The sequence below is a fragment of the Triturus cristatus genome, chromosome 1_2 (genome assembly GCF_964204655.1).
Source record: "Triturus cristatus chromosome 1_2, aTriCri1.1, whole genome shotgun sequence".
Classification (NCBI taxonomy): domain Eukaryota; kingdom Metazoa; phylum Chordata; class Amphibia; order Caudata; family Salamandridae; genus Triturus; species Triturus cristatus.
Genome location: NC_140580.1, coordinates 1,080,426,318 through 1,080,445,117, shown reverse-complemented (window position 1 = coordinate 1,080,445,117; position 18,800 = coordinate 1,080,426,318). Strand labels below are relative to the sequence as shown.

Genomic DNA, 18,800 nt, shown 5'->3' with positions numbered 1-18,800 from the left:
TCACTCGTTACAGGAAAGGCAATATTCTCATATAGTGGGTTGGCAAAAAAGGACAAGACAAAACAAGTAAGAACACAGCATAGTGTGCTACACTGAAACAGATAATGTAAGACACACTGCTCCTGGGCCCAATAAATGGCCTGATTTAGATCTTGGTGGACGGGTTACTCAGTCACAACGAAATATAAATCCCATAGGATATAATGGGATTTATATTTTGGGGGAAGGAATAACCGTCATCGTTTTGACAGAGTTGTGGAAATATGGATTTTTCTGATCAGTTATGTCCCCTATCTTGGACCCCAACGGTTTCATGTATGAATCACAAGTACATGTATGTTCCCTCCAGTTCCAGTTATGAAGACGCAAATACATGTGCGTCCACCGTCAACATGCCCTCTGTCAGATCCGCCATGACTAGGCCGGATATTCCATTCCTAAATATGAAAGGCCACCGGCTTTGTATGGTTCACTTATGCCATTTTACAGTCCAGGCAAGTAGGCCCTGATTCTGTCATCAAAATCCTCTTGCTTTCTGCCTCTGAAAACTCCAGTCCGAGCCTGCATCTGTGACCATGAACTTTGTCTCATTCTTTGCGCGGCTCACGAAGCTTGACATCAGCCTATTCTCTGCCAAGAACTGTATTTCGCCTTCGAGTTATCTGCTTCCCCCTCAGCCGATGCATTCCTGTCTAGTAGTTTAAGTAAACATCCTTCCAGCTGCCAAGCAAAAGGCTCGGCTTCTCTGTCCTCATGCAAGTAAATCATAGCCCTGTTACCGTGGAATATTCCTACCCCCTCGCTTTCAGTGTAGACACTTAGACGCTTGTACACGCACGCACAGTCAGTATAGAATAGATTCTGTTCGAGAGTCCTTCTTTATGGATAACATAGTTCTTTAAACATAGGATGTTAGATATGATTTGGGATTAGGTTGACTTGACCCCCCAGACTTCTTGTCTCCACATGTAGAGCTAAATGTCAAGTCCCCTTCACCCCCTAGTTGCACGTCAATCACACGTCATACTGCTGCGCACGCATCTATGCCAAGTATTATCTTATAGATCCACCTATAGGTGACATCATAACCAATTATGTTCCTTTTTACTCCTTATTACACCCATTTTTTTGGTTACGCAGATAGATCGTCATTTTCCTTATCAATTGTTACGCCTATTGCATTCGCCTCATTGTAATGTATGATCTATAAAAGTCATTTCATGTCAATAATGTATGTACTTCACTTCCTGAACCTCCGTGGTGATGGAACTTGGAGCAACCGATTATAATCGATCCTTGGAATAAAGCCCATTCCGAACCTCTAATACCACGGATTCTGCCTCTCATTTTACTGAGCTATTTAATTATGTTTCTGCATCAAATTATGTCCAGGTAAAGGAAAATTATTTACCACAGAGTAACCCTGTCACCACTGCTTAATTGCTGCCTTTTCTGATAACTAAACGTGATACGACAATTTGCATCCTTAATACCGCTCTATTATACTGTGATGCTGTATATGTTACCTCATATCGTCTATTTTATTTCTTTTTGTCATGCCCCCCCGCTTTCTACTCTCCATATTCTCCAACAGACCATGTGATAACACCCATAACATCATGTACGCACTATGGCCAATTACCTCAACTTCGTGCACACGGCCCGTCTCCACTTAACTCCCAAAATAAACACTCCCCAAACTGTTTCGGTCTCCTAAACAGTCACAACACACACAAACTAAACATGATCTATCCTCTGCCGTATCCCAATAATCCCCATGTTCGATTCTCTCTTCCATCTTGCTCTCCTTCACCCGTATCGACCTGCCTACATAATATATTGATCTTTTTCTCTTCTTTGTATTTCTGATGTGATGATCGATTAATTTTTTTTTTTTTCCCCATTCTATGCTTAAATGTCCTCGATATCTTTTATATATCAAACTGTTTGTGTGTACATATTAGGACTTGTTGCCATACAATGGTCCTCGAATGGATCTGATGGCACTCCTGCAACGTCAATGTCTAAATGTGTTTCTTGCTTTTTACCGCTTATTATTTATATCCCAATTGCATCCCTGTATTGTTGCGCGTCTTTGCATATGATGATGTTGTCTTGCCTCTATCATTTTTGATTTGTTTCTCATACTTGTGTGTCTGTCATGTGGTATTGTGCTCTAGACCTCTATGTCAAACTATTATGTTTAAATGTACAGCCCTGAGGAAGCCCCATGCCGGATGGCCATGTAAGGGGCGAAACACGTGTTGGCTGTTTTTGTATGTTTTTGCATACTAACTCAGAATTGCTTAAATGAGTTACAACACTGAGGAAGAAGACGGGCCGGCGGACCGGAAGTGGAGCGGAACGGGTTGGGACACCTTGCGAGGTCCGGAAGAACTCAGCGGTCTAGTGGCGGTGGGGAGGATCCCAGGAACTCACCGGACGTCACTCGCGGAAGACGAAGAAGACGGCGTGGACCCACACAGCGTTGTTGGCGGTGGCAAGAGGAGCAGAAAGACGGAGCGGGAGACGGCGGAGAAGAGTGGAGAGTGAGTTGAAACGGAGGAAGGACGTGGAGGAGAGAGGAACGGAGGAATCGAGACCTCTGGATAATCGTACACTGTTGAAAAGCCTGGTGGCCCAGAGAAGGGAAAGGACGTCCCGGGTCCCAAGGCCACGGCCCAGATTGTGGGTCGTGGCACAAGGAGAGTACCACTGACTGGTTCATTCTGGTGGGGGTGGTGGGGTGGCATAGGGAACCAGGGCACGTGGGACATTTAAGAAGCCTGCACAGAGAACCTCTATACCCCCACTTAGCAACCCCCTTTTCCTTGCTCAAATGCCCGGTGATGGTGGCACTCCCGTAGACTTATAGAGGCCCTGAGACTAATCTTGACCTATTGTTTTTCCCTTTTTGAGTGCCTGGGTGAAGAGAAGACGTGACGCCCCTGGCTGTGCTGGACCAGGATTCTGAGAGGCCAAAGAGGGCGGCTGAAAGAAGAAAACAAAAGACTCAGCTGTGCTCCTTTGTTTGTGTTCTGAGTTTTGGTTAGCCTTTGAATCCTCTGTTTCTTTTGCCTGAGTATCTGGGTCTTATGGGACTTACCACCCGAAAAACTCAAAAGCGGTCATCTCATAAAAAAATAAAGACCCTTAAAAACCTCTATTGTGCATGTCCGGTGTTCCCTTCTGCCCAGAGGGCCATTGAGCCGCTCACAAACACCTTAATATAAAGAACTATCACTATGAACCAGGCTTATTGGAATTTTTTCTGAATAACACGACTACCCTGACTTGTCCTGACAACTTCTTTGGAACTAGGTAGTGGTTTATGGCTGGGCAAAATCTTGTAAAACCGATGAAGAATTGTTCAAAATAAGATACCTAGCAACTTGAATAAGGGAAGGGTGACACAGAGGTAATTATTTACTTTGTTTAGTAAAGCACCAAATTTGTGATGGAAACCGCTCCGCAATGCTCCCCAATGGAAGAAGGGTGAATGCCTGTGGTAGGTTGGAAATCTTTTGGTGGTTATCTTTAATCCATCATATTCAAGGATCATTATTCACCTCAAAGGGGCTCTTTTGGGATATGAGGGGGCAGACCCACAAGATTCTGGCTAGAGGAAAGTATTCAGTTTTTTCTTGTACTGAGACTTAAACCATTTCTGAAGCCTCATTGCAGCGAGTTCCTCGGTTGTGCGCACAGCATCTGATCAATCTCCTTCCGCCCATACTGCAGGTGAATCTGCTTTTTGTGATCAGGTTTGCTTTGATGGAACTTAGATTGTGGTTTGGGTGTAGGAAGGAAATAGGACCTGTAGGTATTTAGGGCCACTACCTGCCCATGCCTTAAACAGGTTTAACAGAGGCGTTTGAAATGTACCCACTGTGCTACCGGGAATTAATGTAGATCTGTGAGGGATGGAAAAATGTAATGCAATTAAAAATAAAGCTGCTTCATTTTGAAACTCTGTACTTTAATGCTCTGTCTTTTTGAGGCTCCAGCATACACAATAACATATTAAGAAGGTGCATGGAACTTTAATACTGAAAAAAAGCTTCATTGTGATTACTGTTCTTGATATAGAGCCAAGGCACAGAGACTTGAGAAAAATAAAATACAGTCGCCGCGGCTGCGCCAGATTCAAAGTGTTGGTCAGTTGATTGTCAGAGTCACACTTTACCTTTCAAGAAAAGTACTGAAAATAATTAACAAACAGAGAATTAAGTCGAGTCCTAACAAGGATTGGATGTGTCCCCTATTGCAAAAGTCTATCCTGAATCCACTTAATCCAATCAAAGTTATTATGTTTCTGGCCAACAACAGGGATTAGGCAGAGAGGGATGCAACTTTGGAAAAAGAATCTTGTTCAAGAGATCGACAGTCTTGTTTTCATCCCAGGAAAAGGACAAATTCTGCCCTTTTACATATTAAGAAATTTGTAGACAGTGGATAAATGTGATTATTTGTCATATTCGACCTGTCTGATGCATCTGTTACGCAGTTCTGTTGGTCATTTTGAAACCAGCTTGAATATATCACAATGGCTTCCGCTACTGAAATTAAGGTCTACTTCTGTGGACACGGGGAGGGGACTGTCACGGATCTGATAAGTAGGCTATAAGCACCGATCAGCGAGTGGCGTAGCAAGGTCAGGTGGTACCCGATGGTGAAAATTTCTTGTCACCCCCGGCTTGACAAAATGGCAAAAATGTGTTTAAAACACACATTTTTGCCATTTTGCCACCCCCCTCAGAATGACACCTGGGGCGGCCCGCACCCTCCTTCCTACGTCACTGCGATCAGCACTTGTGTAGAGGAGGTTTATAGTAGCCTGCTGATATCAGGATCCCTGATGAAGTACTGGAGTTAGGACGCAACACCTTGGCTGGGCTGAGAATACATTTTTAAAGAATAAAATTGTATATAACGTATACCGGCGCCTGTGAATCAATGGACTGAATAGGGAATAAATATATATTTAGACTCCAAGCGTACTGCTTTAGCAATTGTTATTATTAACTTTAGGGTGTCTCTGTGACTCTTTGAGCGCTCCTCTTGTCATTGTGCTCATCTTTGAATACATTAAAGCGTTTATCTCCTCCTTAAGTTATCCTACTACTAAAGAAGATGTTGGCTGTTGAGGCCCTCAACATGACTTTTTCAGTGGTGTATCCCAGCGGTCACCAATTTCCTTACATCTCTAACAATTATATGCAGTGCTTTCATGAAAACTACAGGTCAAAAGGGAAAAATGCAGCGCTTTTATTCCATATTAAAGGCAATCATTCAATAAACTCCCAGATAATGAATGATCATTACAATGCAAATGGTACTCTATGGACGCAAACTGTCTGCAATTAAAAGTCAGAAAACCAGGCACGATGGTCACTGGAACCAAAAATGGTCCGGACCACTTTTCCATAGATTATGACTCCTTTTTATTAGAGGGAATATGAAATGTGCACGGGCCAAACGAGCACCGAGCTTGACAATAGATTTACCACTGTCAAAGTAACATCAAACAAATAATGTGACAAGAAACATCTACCTAAAATAACTACGCAGCAGTCAACCTTTATTACAAGAATAAGATCAAGTGACCCTCAAGGCTGACACTATCAGAGCTCACCTGGTTGACTGCAAGCTTTATTAAGCAGCTTACAAAGACAACGTGCATGGATTTTGTATGTAAAAGCCTCCAAAATGTAATATTTTAACAACATGTGAAGTGAACATAAACTAATTGCAATGCTGTGCAATATTGTCAGGTCCTAATCATTTACGCCACCAGTGTTTGGTAAGGCTTTGTGCCAGTCTAAGGTGTTCCCCAACACATCATCCTCAATGCCAGCAATTGTAATATGACATTCAGCAGCTAAGGAAGTAAAATTGAAGAAAGGTTTTCTGCAATTCAGAAGAGTGATGGAAACAAAAAGTTTAATAGGATCAAACCAAATCAAAACACTTAACCTGGTGGTGCATAAATGATAAATATTCACTGAAATCAGATTTTCACGCATTATGATTTATGTGCAATATAGTTTTATTAGTAAAACTATATTTCTGTGCAAATTTAGTGGCCATTAAAATGGAATATATGCTGGGTGTAAATGACAGTGTGCTACCCGCAACGCTTTAGTAACAATCAAAAATGGCCCACATCATGTAAATTAAAGAAGGTGGGTTGCGAAAGCTTGTCATTCTAATATTGGGTTGTGGTACTAAAATGTTTGGGAACCACTGGTCTAATTTATACATTGTAGGAGCAAAGCAAGGGATTGTTGAGTGAACCCAACTGGGCTTCACTATAGGTTTGGGGACAGTTATACAATGTCTTACTTTTTATTTCTAGTGCACACATATGCTGAAGTGAATTAAGGTTGCACGGGTTTAGCTTTCATGCGTCTAGTGTCTGCTTTACTATTAGATCCAGATGGATTCAACCCAGAACTGTGACTGGAGGTGAGTGTCTGAAAAGTCTTAGCGCTCTATCGATCATCTCCTTGTGTTTGCTTTGTTTGCCCTAAGTTGGCAGGGTATCCCCAGACATGGGTCCCTTGCTCACTTTGACAATGGATTCAAGCTAGCCTGGCTGAGCGGTGTTACCCTGAAACCGGTTGCAGGATGCTTGTTTACGGTCCAGGAAACACCTGGCTTGGCAGTTCGGGATGGACTGTTCCCATGAGCAACAGGGTCACAACTGATTTGCATATGGCTGGGTCTGAACTAGGGTGGCGCAATGAGCTAAAGAACGATGATGGATTCAACCCAGATCTGTGACTTGCGCGAGTATTTGAAAAGTTTCAGCGCTCCGCCCATCATCTCCTGGGGTTTGCATAGTTTGCTCTAATCACACCCTTTGACCTTTCTGAGGTACAACACACAAGTGCGTTTCTTTCTTTTGCAGCCTTGAGATAGAATGCCTTTAATAAGACAATGGAAGCCCAAGCAAAGCTCCTGTCTGGGAGCCCGATATACCTCTTATTTCAAAGTATTACTGTGGTCGTCCCATCCCGTGTGTTGATGGTCTCCACGGGCCTCCGCTGGCACTACAGCCTGCACGGCCACGTTCTTTTTTACCGCCGTCTGCGCTTGTGGAGCGACACATTCGTCCTGTCTTGTGTGAATTGTTTCCACGGGTCTCCGCTGGCTACAAGCTTCAGGCTCTGAGCCTTTCATAGTGCACTGTAGTTTATGTATATCAACCAGCCTATCGCCACCACAACATATTGTGGGCTCAGATTGGACAAAGTATACCTGCCTCTTATTTAGAAACCAGTAACCACCCATGGCGTGCAGAGGGTTATACTTTCTGAACTTTAACAAAGTACCCAAGAGGTACAGATGAGCGGACCTATGGGATGCCTCAGACTAGACTAGTGCCTCTGAATGCGTGTTTGTGAAGCGGGGCCTATCCAGGAACAAGAAATAAAGGTGGACGCCGGTCATGTATACTATTCCTTTCTGAGGGGGGCCTCTTGAGCGTGGTGGGTGTTCCCTGGCCTTCCTGCTCTCCTATTCAGGGCTGTTCAAGTGGATTGTTTATGGTGCAGAGAGCTATTTCTAAAAGGCCTCTCTTAAACCAATTATAAAGGAAACTGTGAAGTTGTTTGTTTTCAAGATGGAATGGCATGCAGATGGAATGAGGCATGGTTATTGTGTTCAAAACCTCACAGTGCCTTCTCTTAAGACTTGTCTTTAAGATAACATTGATTTCGTTTAGTTAAGTGTGCTTAACTACGTTGTTTCTCTGGTCTGTGTGACATGCACCACTGAAACTTCTCTCAACGACGTGGTGTTCATTCATGGGCACCTACTGCGTCAGCAGTCACACGACCCGTTACAAAATGTTGGCACTGCTGTCTCACCAAAAGGAGGAGGTTCTTGCTGCATTGCAAAATGTGCACATTTCAGCAACTAAATAAATTTAATTCTGTAAATTATGGAGTATTTCATGTTTAAATATTTCAAGTCTTCACTATCACGATTGCTTTATAAACCGCCTTGCTTCATCAAATTTGCTTTAAAATGCATGATTTTTCCACTCTTTAAAAAAAAAATATATATATCGGGTGGAGAAACCCCAAGCTCCCTTTATGACAATCACGCTCAATCGCTTCGCTCACGATACACAACACACATCAACAACGTTTACGCCCCAGCACTTTCAAATGTCACCAGTTGCCACTGCTCTCCTACATCACTAATTTGGATGTGTCCCATTGATTTGATTGAGCAAAGACTACAAGACCCAGAATGCACTCATATGTTAAAAATGGTAGCTTTAGACCCTAATCATTTTATGCCATATGGATTGCTCCGTCCAGCCTGACCTTTGTAAAGTACAAGCTGGACAGTGGATTTATTTGTGACCCTATGTACTGCACAGTGCAGCATCGCACGTACATCTAACATGGGTCACAACAGATTAGTTACCTGATCGCGTTCGATGGATACCTCTTCCATCTGTTGTAAAATGGCCTCGATTCGCTCTTTGTACATCTTGGAGTCTTTCCTCAGGGTCAGGCACTGCAGTTCGGCCACCTCCTTTTCTTCCATGTACTAAGGTAAAAGCGACAGAACATCTGTTAATGTAACGTCTGATTTTTATTTGCCTCAAATTTCGTTATATAATTTTAACCTTTCAGCATTGATAATCAGCCTCTTGCTGACGTAAATTAAGTTGAAGTCAAGAAAATGTAATTTATGTAAACGAAAGCGGTGCAGAATATTCCGCCTCTCATATAAAGACAATCTGAGATGCAACATCCAGTGCGCCACGGCAGGCAGAACTTTCTGAACTGTGCATGATGTGTGGAAATATGGATTTTTCTGATCAATTATGTCCCCTATCTTGGACCCCAACGGTTTCATGTACAAATTACAAGTACATGTATGTTCCCTCCAGTTCCAGTTATGAAGACGCAAACACATGTGCGTCTACCGTCAACATGTCCTCTTTCAGATCCGCCATGAATGGGCCGGATATTCCATTCCTAAGTACGAAAGGCCACCGGCTTTATATGGTTCACTTATGCCATTTTACAGTCCAGGCAAGTAGGCCCTGATTCTGCCATCAAGCTTTTTCTTGCCTTCTGCCTCTGAAAGCTCCAGTCCGAGCTCGCATCTGTATCCATGAACTTTGTCCTATTTCCTGCGCAGCTAACGGTGCCTGACATCAGCCTGTTGCCTGCCAAAAACTGTATTTCACCTTCGAAATTATCTGCTCCGCTCCCTACCCAATGCATTCCTGTCTAGTAGTTTAAGTAAACATTCTTCCAGCTACCGAGCAAAAGGCCCGGCTTCTCTGTTTTTATGCAAGTAATTCATAGCCCTGTTACTATGGAAGATTCCTGCCCTCGCATATTGTGTAGACACTTAGACGCTTGTACACGCACTCACAGTCAGTATAGTCAGTATAGAATAAGATTCTACTCTGAGAGACCTCTCTTTTGGATAACATAGTTCTTTAAACATAGGATGTTAGATATGATTTGGGATTAGGTTGACTTGACCCTCCAGACTTCTGTCGCCACATGTAGAGCTAAATGTCAAGTCCCCTTCACCCCCTAGTTGCACGTCAATCACACGTCATGCTGCTGCGCGCGCATTTCTGCCAAGTATTTCTGCTGACATTGCGAAATTCTTTCATGGAACCACCCTATTATGACATCATACCTGATGACGTTCTCTAGTTACGCCCAGTTACACCCACTTTTGCTACGCATGTATGTTTTATCTTTACTATCAATTGTTACGCCTCCTGCATTTGCCTCACTGTAATGCCTATTGTATAAAAATGATTACTTATCAATAAAGTACGGTCTTCACTTCCTGAACCTTCGTGGTGATGGAATATGGAGCTCATCAATTTAAATTGATTTTGGAATAAAGCCCGTTCCGAACCTCTAATACCACGGATTCTGCCTCTTATTTTACTGAGCTATTGTTATAGATTTTCCGCATCAAATTAAAGTTCCGGTAATTAAATTATTTACCACAGATGAGGGAATTGCCTCTGTAAGGACAGCAGGCGGCGCTATCGGCCCACAAACATATTTACTTTTGCTAACTCTACTTTGCACTACATTACTTAGCAATATTAGCAGTCTGGCAGAGCTGGTGCGATCACGTGGGCTGAGCTGGGCTGGATGGCGGCTCACTCGCCCATAGGCCGTGCAACGTGGTATGTTCAGGAACAGAACTTACTAGAAGGTGGTATGGTTATGAGCTGGAAAATACTTTTAGCACTAAACAACTCCCAACTCCCTTTCTATAAACTACAGAAAATAATAACTTGTTGGTAGATGTCACTCTACTGCATTTCTGCCGCTTCTAAGTACTGTAACTATAGAAGCTGCTAATAACCTCGAATGATACTGGATTTCATTTACCGACCTCTGATACATGAAAGCCACGGTTGGCTTTATCAGGACTCAATCTCGTGATGTGCACATTGAGCTATTTTGCAGGATGGCATGACTGGTTGCACTACTCCACTGGATGGCATGATTGGTTGAGCTATCCCGCAGGATGGCATGATTTGCTGAGCTACTCTGCAGGATGGCATGACAGGATGTGTTGTCCTACAGGAAGACATGATTGGAGAAGTTATTCTGCAGGAAGACAATTTTGGTTGAGCTAACTAGCAGGAAGACGTGTTTGGATGAGTTATGAAATGACTGGTTGAGCTATCCTACAGGAAGACATGTTGGATGAGCTATCCTACAGGAAGACATGTTGGATGAGTTATCCTGCAAGACGGCATGATTGCATGAGTTATTGTTGCGAAGAACAACACGAGACAGGGGTCTTGAAGAATGGAGATGTCGTTTAATAAAGCAAACAGCACACAGCCATTCCAACAGCTCGTCTAGTGAAGCCTAACCGAATTTCCAAGAACGCTCTCCCACAATGCCCGTGGCAACATTCTACAAGTTCTACATGTCAAACAACCCACAACGCATCTTCCTCCTTAAGAACCCCAAACTTTAATATAATAAACACTATAATACATGGAAACAAAACAGCTCCTATAGAAAGTTAAAAGGGAAACACATTTCAATAATATGACTTTTACATCGCATTACAGAGACCTTCATGGCAATAAAACAGGAAGCACAATAGACTTGCAAAAAGCTAATTAAGGATATAACAATCTAACCCTAATGCAAGTCAAATCGTCAATAAAAGACGTAATCACGTAAATATTTTGGGGAAATTGTGTTCTTCATATGGTTTACCCTTCCAGTGATAGGTAAGGAACATACAAGATCAGACACATTACCCAGGGCAACATTAGTAGGTTCAGCAGATGGCCCATTGTAAAGACTAGAAGAGGACTCCTTCTCAAGAACAGAACGAGAATCTCCAGCTCCCTCAATATTAGATCCAGGATTGCGCCCCCCCCCGCACCCCCCACCCTCCCCCCCCCCCCCCCCCCCCCCGGCAATCCCACCTCATTGGCCTTACTCAACTCATCCTCCCACCACCATCCAGCCTCCAGAACAGGAACCTCAGCAGGCCCCATCTCCAAATCCGCACCAGCATCAAGTCCTCTCTTGACCAGGCTCGCCCTACACTACCTCCACCATTCCTATTCCCAACCAATGTAGCACGATTCGAAACTTCCACCACACGTATGGCAGGCTAGAACTTAGAGCCCCTGAGGTCTCCTAATCTTCACCAAGTCACCAGCATGGAATATAACCTCCTTGACATTGTGAAGAGCGTCATACCTTACTTTGTATCTCCCTTGCCCTTCTTCCGCCTTGCTTCACACCTCCTCCCTACCAGGAATCCTCTTACTCACTTCAGTTTTATCCAGGACCCACGCAGGGGACAACTCACAAGACAAGTGCCTACCTCTCAACAACACAAATGGAAGACTCCTGTGGAAGATTGTGGAATATTCCGTTAACTCCAAAGTCTTTGACAGCCTTCAAAACAGATACCCCAGCAGCCAACGCTACCTGAACAATTTCCTTCAACATCTGGTTAACTCTTTCAACCATCCTGTTGCCTCGTGGACTATACGGAGCAACTAGGAGGTGCTTAAAACAATGATCATTATTAAACTCCTCCATGGCATTGGACTTGAGCAGCACCCCATTGTTAGTTTACTATAAACTAGGGATAACATACCCTCTCAAACAACGAGGACAGGAACCCTACTACAGTCTGTGTTGGGTTCTTTAAAAAATTTACACTCCACCTACTTGGAGTAGTAATCCACTACTACCAAGGCACATCTCATACATACTGGCAAGTCAAACATATCACCCACAAAATCCATACCTAACTTTTTCCAAGGGCCCTTAGGAAACTCAACTGGCAGCTGCACCACCGCGCCAAAGGCAAGCCTGTCTGTGCCTACACCGCGCCCAGTACCAGGAACCCTGGCCTTCACACTCCCACAGATATTACACCACAGTTCTCTGCACTCTGGAACCCGGATGCAACACCACCTGCTGCCTCGCGTTACCTCGCTTCACAGCAGGACCATTCACCTGCTTCGCTGCCGGTTCACCTCCACCCCATAACTGGCCGCCATCACAGTCACCAGCACCGCGCCATCCCCGCAGGCCCAAAACCCCCTGGAACAACTCAACTTCAGGCAGTAGAGAATTTCAACACCTGAATCACTAGCGCCACCGACCAAGTCACTCCCACCAAACAATGCCAAAATGTAAATATACACCAAAGAAGCCCGTTGGTACACCACAGACATGTGTGTTGAAATGCAGATGCAAACAACTTGAAAGAAGATGGCGCCCCAGCAGAAACACTGACAGAGCTATCTTCGAGTCTGTCCTTAACAACTAACATCGCCAGCTCAAAGCAGCGAAAAAGGAGGCTCTGACACACTGCATTGAGGCCAGCACTAACTAGACCAAGGAACTTTTCACCATTGCCAAAGTTCACCTGCCCGTCAGCCACCAAAAACTCTATTGCCCTCTTCACAGGAACGCTGAGACACCCTCGCCGACTCTTTCCACAACAAGATAGTCATCATATACAGCAACTTCCATCCGTAAACCAACTTCCTCAGCAGCTCATCTCCCATGAGTACTGTCGCCAACCACCAGCTCACCACATGGGAACAACTCAGTACACCGAACACAACTACTCTAATGAACTCCATCCACTCAGGAGCACCCACCGACTCACGCCCCCATCGACCTTTCAACCACATGAGACAAGATCAGCCACCAACTCATCACCATACTAAACTCCTCCATCGCCACAGCCGCCTTTCCCCGATGCCTGGAAACCTGCAGCGGTCCAACCCCTCAAGAAAAAGCTCTGCAGACCCCAGCAAGCTCCAGAACTACTGCCCCATCTTGCTGATCCTGTTTCCCGCCAAAGTCCTGGAGAAGGCTATTAATCTCCAACTCACCCAACACCTGGAGAGAACCTGCTGGGCCCCTCCCAATCAGGATTCGATGCCAATCACAGGAGAGAGACAGTCCTGAGTGCCACAGCGGACAACACCGCACCCTAATCAGCAGATGAGAATCAGCTGCCCTGATCCTACTAGACCTCTCCGCAGCCTTAGTCACCGTCTCCTGCCACACACTCATAGATCGACTGCGCCAGAACAGAATCAATGACGATGTGCTTAGATGGATGGCATTTTTTCTCACAGGCACACCCAAAGAATCCATCTCCCCCCTTCATCCAACCCAAGCACACCCCCTGAGGTGTCCCTCAAGGCTCATCCCTCAGTCCAACCCTCTTCAACATGTATATGACACCACTCGCAGACATCGTCAGAACCTACGACATCAACATCTTCTCCTACGCCAAGGCCACCCAACTCGTCCTCTCGCTCTCAGTGGACCCCTCCACGAGAAAGGCCAATTTTCCACAACTGTATGAATAATGTTTCAGCCTGGATGAAGAAAAACTGCCTGAAGCTCAATACGGACCAAACAGAAGTCCTGATCTTCGACAGACACACCAGGACTCCAGGTGGCCGTCGGAAGTCAGACCCACGCCCACTACAAAAGACCATGCCTGCAACCTCGTCATCATACTGGACAGCAAACACTCCATGAAACATCACTCAACGCAGTCTCCTCAGCCTACTTCCATACTCTCCACAGAATTTTCAAGTGGCTACCCAGCAAAAGCAGGAAAACTGTGACACTAGCACTCATCACCAGCCGGTTGGACTACAGCAATACACTCTATGCAGACACAGCCACCGAACTCATGAGACTACTCCAGACAATCCAAAACACAGCCAGACTTATCCTCAACCTGACCAAGAGGACCCACTTCATCCAGCACTTGAAAGACCTCCACTGGCTCCTCACCCAGAAAAGATGCCAATTCAAACTACTGACCCATGCCTACAAAGCCCTCCATGACCAAGTTCCTGCCTACATGAACCAACGCCTGAATTTCCACCTACCACCCAGGAACCTCCGCTCACCTCGCCCAGATACAGCGCATCCACCACTGCAACACTGGAGGACGCTCCTTCTCCCACCTCGCTGCCAAGTCTTGGAAAACCCTTCCCCTCCACCTCCATACGGCACCACCACTGACGGACTTCAGGAAGGGAATCAAGACCTGGATCTTCGACTAATGCCCGCATCACAGCACCTGGATACCCTCATGTGTGATAAGCCACGTGTTTACAAGTACTGTTTGATTGATTGATTAACTGGGCACAAAGGAGTTTGAGAAACCCTCAAAGACTTGTTGGCCTGACTATAATCCATGCATTGACCAAACCACGTCCACTTCATTGTCCATTCCTGCCCACCAATAAAAATCCTGCACCCTTTTTTTGTGCCGGTACTGCCAACATGACCTTGAGGAGCAAGATCTACCAATCTCTTCTTAAGGATACTTGGAGGAATTAACATATTCCCATGCAGCACCAACTCATTCACAATGGACAACACATCTTTGACTTTGAAAAAAAGTCAATATCACTTAAATTCCTTTTCTGAGGCCAACCTTTGGTAATAAACTGTCTTAACTTGACAATTGTCTTTCTCAGCACACTCATTCAACTCCACATACAAAATAGTTTTGCTGTTAACTATCACACCGTCCACTTTTCCAACAACACATTCAACCTTATCAATCATATTCTCTTCGTCACTATTCTTAATGAACAAGTTACTTACCTTCGGTAACGATATATCTGTAAGAAACATTAGTTAGTTAGATTCCTTACCTTAGAATATCCCCAGGAGTCAGGCTGGATTTGGAAAGATTTTTCGTCAGCAGTACCCTTGCGTGTCGGTAGGCGTCGTCTGCGACTCTGCGTTTGGTGTCGGCGTCATGATCGCCGGGATGACGTTGGAGTACTTAGACGCCACCCTGGCGCGCGGACGTCAGTTCTGTACATAGCTTTCCGCGCCAGGAACATAGAGCCATGCAAGAAACAGACACTGGTGCCATGAAACTAGGGCCCTGAAAGGGATGACCGTAACCCTAGATATCAGTTTGCAGAAAGGGGAGGATGGGTGGGGCGGTAAGGAATCTAACTAACTAATGTTTCTTACAGATATATCGTTACCGAAGGTAAGTAACTTGTTCATCTGAAAGAAACACGTTAGTTAGTTTCCTTACCTTAGAATACATAGCCCAGCAATACCAACCCCGGTGGTGGGTCTGCGAACCAAGATCACACCAGGAAGTCCTGGAGAACGGAACGGCCAAAGAAGCCGACTCTCCGGACTTGGCTGTCCAGGCAGTAATGCTTGGTAAACGAGTGCAGCGAGGCCCACGTTGCTGCCTGACAAATGTCCTGCAGAGGGACTCCCCGTCCCAAGGCAGTGGTAGCTGCTGTGGCCCGAGTGGAATGGGCCCTCAGCCCCACAGGAGGATCCTTCTTAGCCAAGGAAAAACAGACCTTAAAGCACAAAACAACCCACCGAGAGATGGTCCGCTTGTGCACTGCCCGCCCCTTCTTAGCGCCCACGTAGCCAACGAAGAGTTGGTCGTCCACTCGGAACGGTTTTGTGCAGTCCAGATAGGAGAGCGCACGTTTTGGGTCCAGACGGTGGAGCCTCTCTTCCTCTTTCGAGGGATGCGGAGGCGGAAAGAAGGTGGGTAAGGTAACAGACTGCCCAATGTGACAGGCAGTACCTACCTTAGCAAGAAAAGAAGTGCGAGTCAGCAGAACAACCTTGTCCTGATGGACAGAGAGGAAAGGAGGCTTAGAAGAAAGAGCCTGGAGCTCACTCACCCTTCTGGCAGAGGTGATGGCAACCAGCAAAGCAGTCTTGAGAGTCAGAAGACGAAGAGGGCAGTTATGAAGTGGCTCAAAGGGAGCACACATCAGGTAGGTTAACAACAGATTCAAGTCTCACTGAGGCATCACAAAGGGGACAGGAGGAAACATGTGAGTAATGCCTTTTAAGAATCTATTTATAACAGGGGACTTGAAAAGAGAAGGCTGATCAGGAAGCCTTAAGAAGGCAGAAACAGCTGAAAGATATCCCTTGATGGTGCCCAGAGAAGAGCCCTGCTGGGCCAGGGAAAGAAGAAAGAGGAGAACCTCAGAAAGAGGGGCGGAAAGGAGATCCACAGCCTTTGCTGTGCACCAAGCCACAAATTTGTTCCACCTGCAGGCATATACCGTTTTAGTGGAGGGACGCCTGGCTGCCAGAATGACATCACAGACTTCAGGAGGCAAGTCAAATGGCATCAACTGCCGCCGCTCAATCTCCACGCATGGAGGTGGAGGCTGGACAGGTTCGGGTGGAAGACTGTCCCCTGCTGCTGCGACAGAAGGTCCTCCTGAAGAGGTAGTCTAATCAGGGGATCGACTGACAGACTGAGTAGCTCTGGATACCAGTATCTTCGTGCCCAATCCGGAGCCACAGGGATGACTTGGGCCCGGTCGCGCCTGATCTTCTTCAGCTCTCTGGGCAGAAGTGGTATAGGCGGAAAGGCATATAACAGACCGCAACTCCACTCGCGACTAAAAGCGTCTCAGAACGAGTGCCGTCTTGAAAATTCCAACGCGCAAAACTGATGACATTGCGCGTTCTCTTCGGTGGCGAATAGATCTAACTAAGGCTCTCCCCATTGCCGAAAGTGGCCTTGTGCCACGTCAGAGTTCAGACACCATTCGTGATCCATCATGCACCGGCGGCTGAGTTCGTCCGCCCTGGCGTTCAGAGAGCCCGCCAGGTGTTGAACCTCCAGGGTGATGCCCTGATGTTCCAGCCATGTCCAGAGGCACAGTGCCTCTTGACAAAGGGTCCACGACCCCACCCAGCCCTGTTTGTTGCAATATCACATGGCAGTGGTGTTGTCCGCGAACACCTGCACTACACTTCCCCGGACAGAGGGAGGGAATGCCTTCAGTGCAAACCGGATCGCCCGCAGCTCCAATAGGTTGATATGGAGCCGGGACTCCGCCGGAGACCAGAGTCCTCGGATCTCCCCCCTCTCCCATGTGGTCCCCCCATCCCAGGAGGGACGCATCCGTCACCACCACGTGCTCCGGTTGGGGTAGGGAGAGGGATCTGCCACTGACCCAATCGCGGTCCGTGAGCCACCACTGCAACTGTCTTGCAGTGCCCTCCGAGATCAGGACGTGTTGGGACAGGTTGCCCTGATGTTGCACCCACTGGAACTTCAGGTCCCACTGCAGAGCCCGCATCCGCCACCTGGCGTGATGTACCAGCAGGATGCAGGAGGCCATCAGACCTAGCAGCCGTAGAGCCATCCTGACCGAAACTCGGGATAAAGGCTGAAAGATCGGAATCAGAGCCTGAATATCCCGAACCCGCTGTCCGGGAGGATAGACCCGAAACTGCGCCGAGTCCAGAACCGCTCCGATGAAGAGGAGCTGCTGGGAGTGACTCCGATGTCACTTCGGCACGTTGATGGAGAACCCCAGCAAATGCAAGAGGTCAGCAGTAGTCTGGAGGTGGGAGACGACTGTCCGGGGCGAGCCCGCCTTCAACAACCAGTCGTCGAGATAGGGGAAGACTGGAACCCCTAATCTGCACAGATGAGCTGCGACCACCGCCATCACTTTTGTGAACATCCGAGGGGCACTGGTGAGGCCGAAGGGGAGCACGCTAAACTGAAAGTGCTCGTGGCCTACCGTGAACCGCAGGTAACGCCGGTGGGCCGGCAGGACGGGGATGTGGAAATAAGCGTCCTGCAAGTCCAACGCTACCATCCAGTCTCCAGGGTTTAGGGCAGCCAGAACCTGAGCTAAAGTCAGCATCTTGAACTTCTCCTTCCGGAGGAAGGCGTTGACGCTCCTGAGGTCCAAGATAGGGCGTAGGCCCCCTTTGCCTTTCTTGGGAACCAGAAAGTAGTGGGAGTAACAACCCCGTCCTACTTCTGGGCCAGGAACGCGCTCGAGGGCCCCCTTGGCCAAGAGGGCCGTAACTTCCTCCTGCAGAAGTTGCAAGTGATCCCCCGACATGCGGTGGTACTGCGGTGGCATGGCTGGAGGGGGTCGCCTCGAAGGGGAGGGAGTAGCCCCTTCGGACGATTTGCAGCACCCACCTGTCCGAAGTGATGGTACGCAAGTGGAGCAGGTGATGGTGAACTCTGCCTCCCACTGGTGTGGAATGGGCCTGAAAGCTCGGACTAGGAAGGCTTTGAGGCAGATGCTGCAGGAGCAGATGTGGACTGACCAGCTCTCTGTCCCCCTGCTCCGCCACAGCGGAATCCACGTCCACGACCGCATGAGGCTGGTTCTGCGGCCTGTGGCTGGACGAACGTGCGGGGGCGCCCCTTCCTTGGCCACGAAAGGGACGAAAAGCAGAAGTTTGCTGGCGCTGGGCCGAGAGGCTCAA

The 18,800-nt window shown here is 46.8% G+C and overlaps 1 protein-coding gene across 6 annotated transcripts in view; it reads right to left on the bottom strand.

The window, feature by feature from the left end:
- CARD9 (caspase recruitment domain family member 9) overlaps positions 1-18,800 on the bottom strand; it is a 276,679-nt gene that overhangs the window by 52,499 nt on the left and 205,380 nt on the right. For all 6 annotated transcript variants that reach the window (XM_085613178.1, XM_085613196.1, XM_085613172.1 and 3 more), the window contains one exon: positions 8,443-8,568. In XM_085613178.1, coding sequence (XP_085469304.1) covers positions 8,443-8,568 — 126 coding nt within the window. The remainder of the gene's footprint in view (positions 1-8,442; positions 8,569-18,800) is intronic.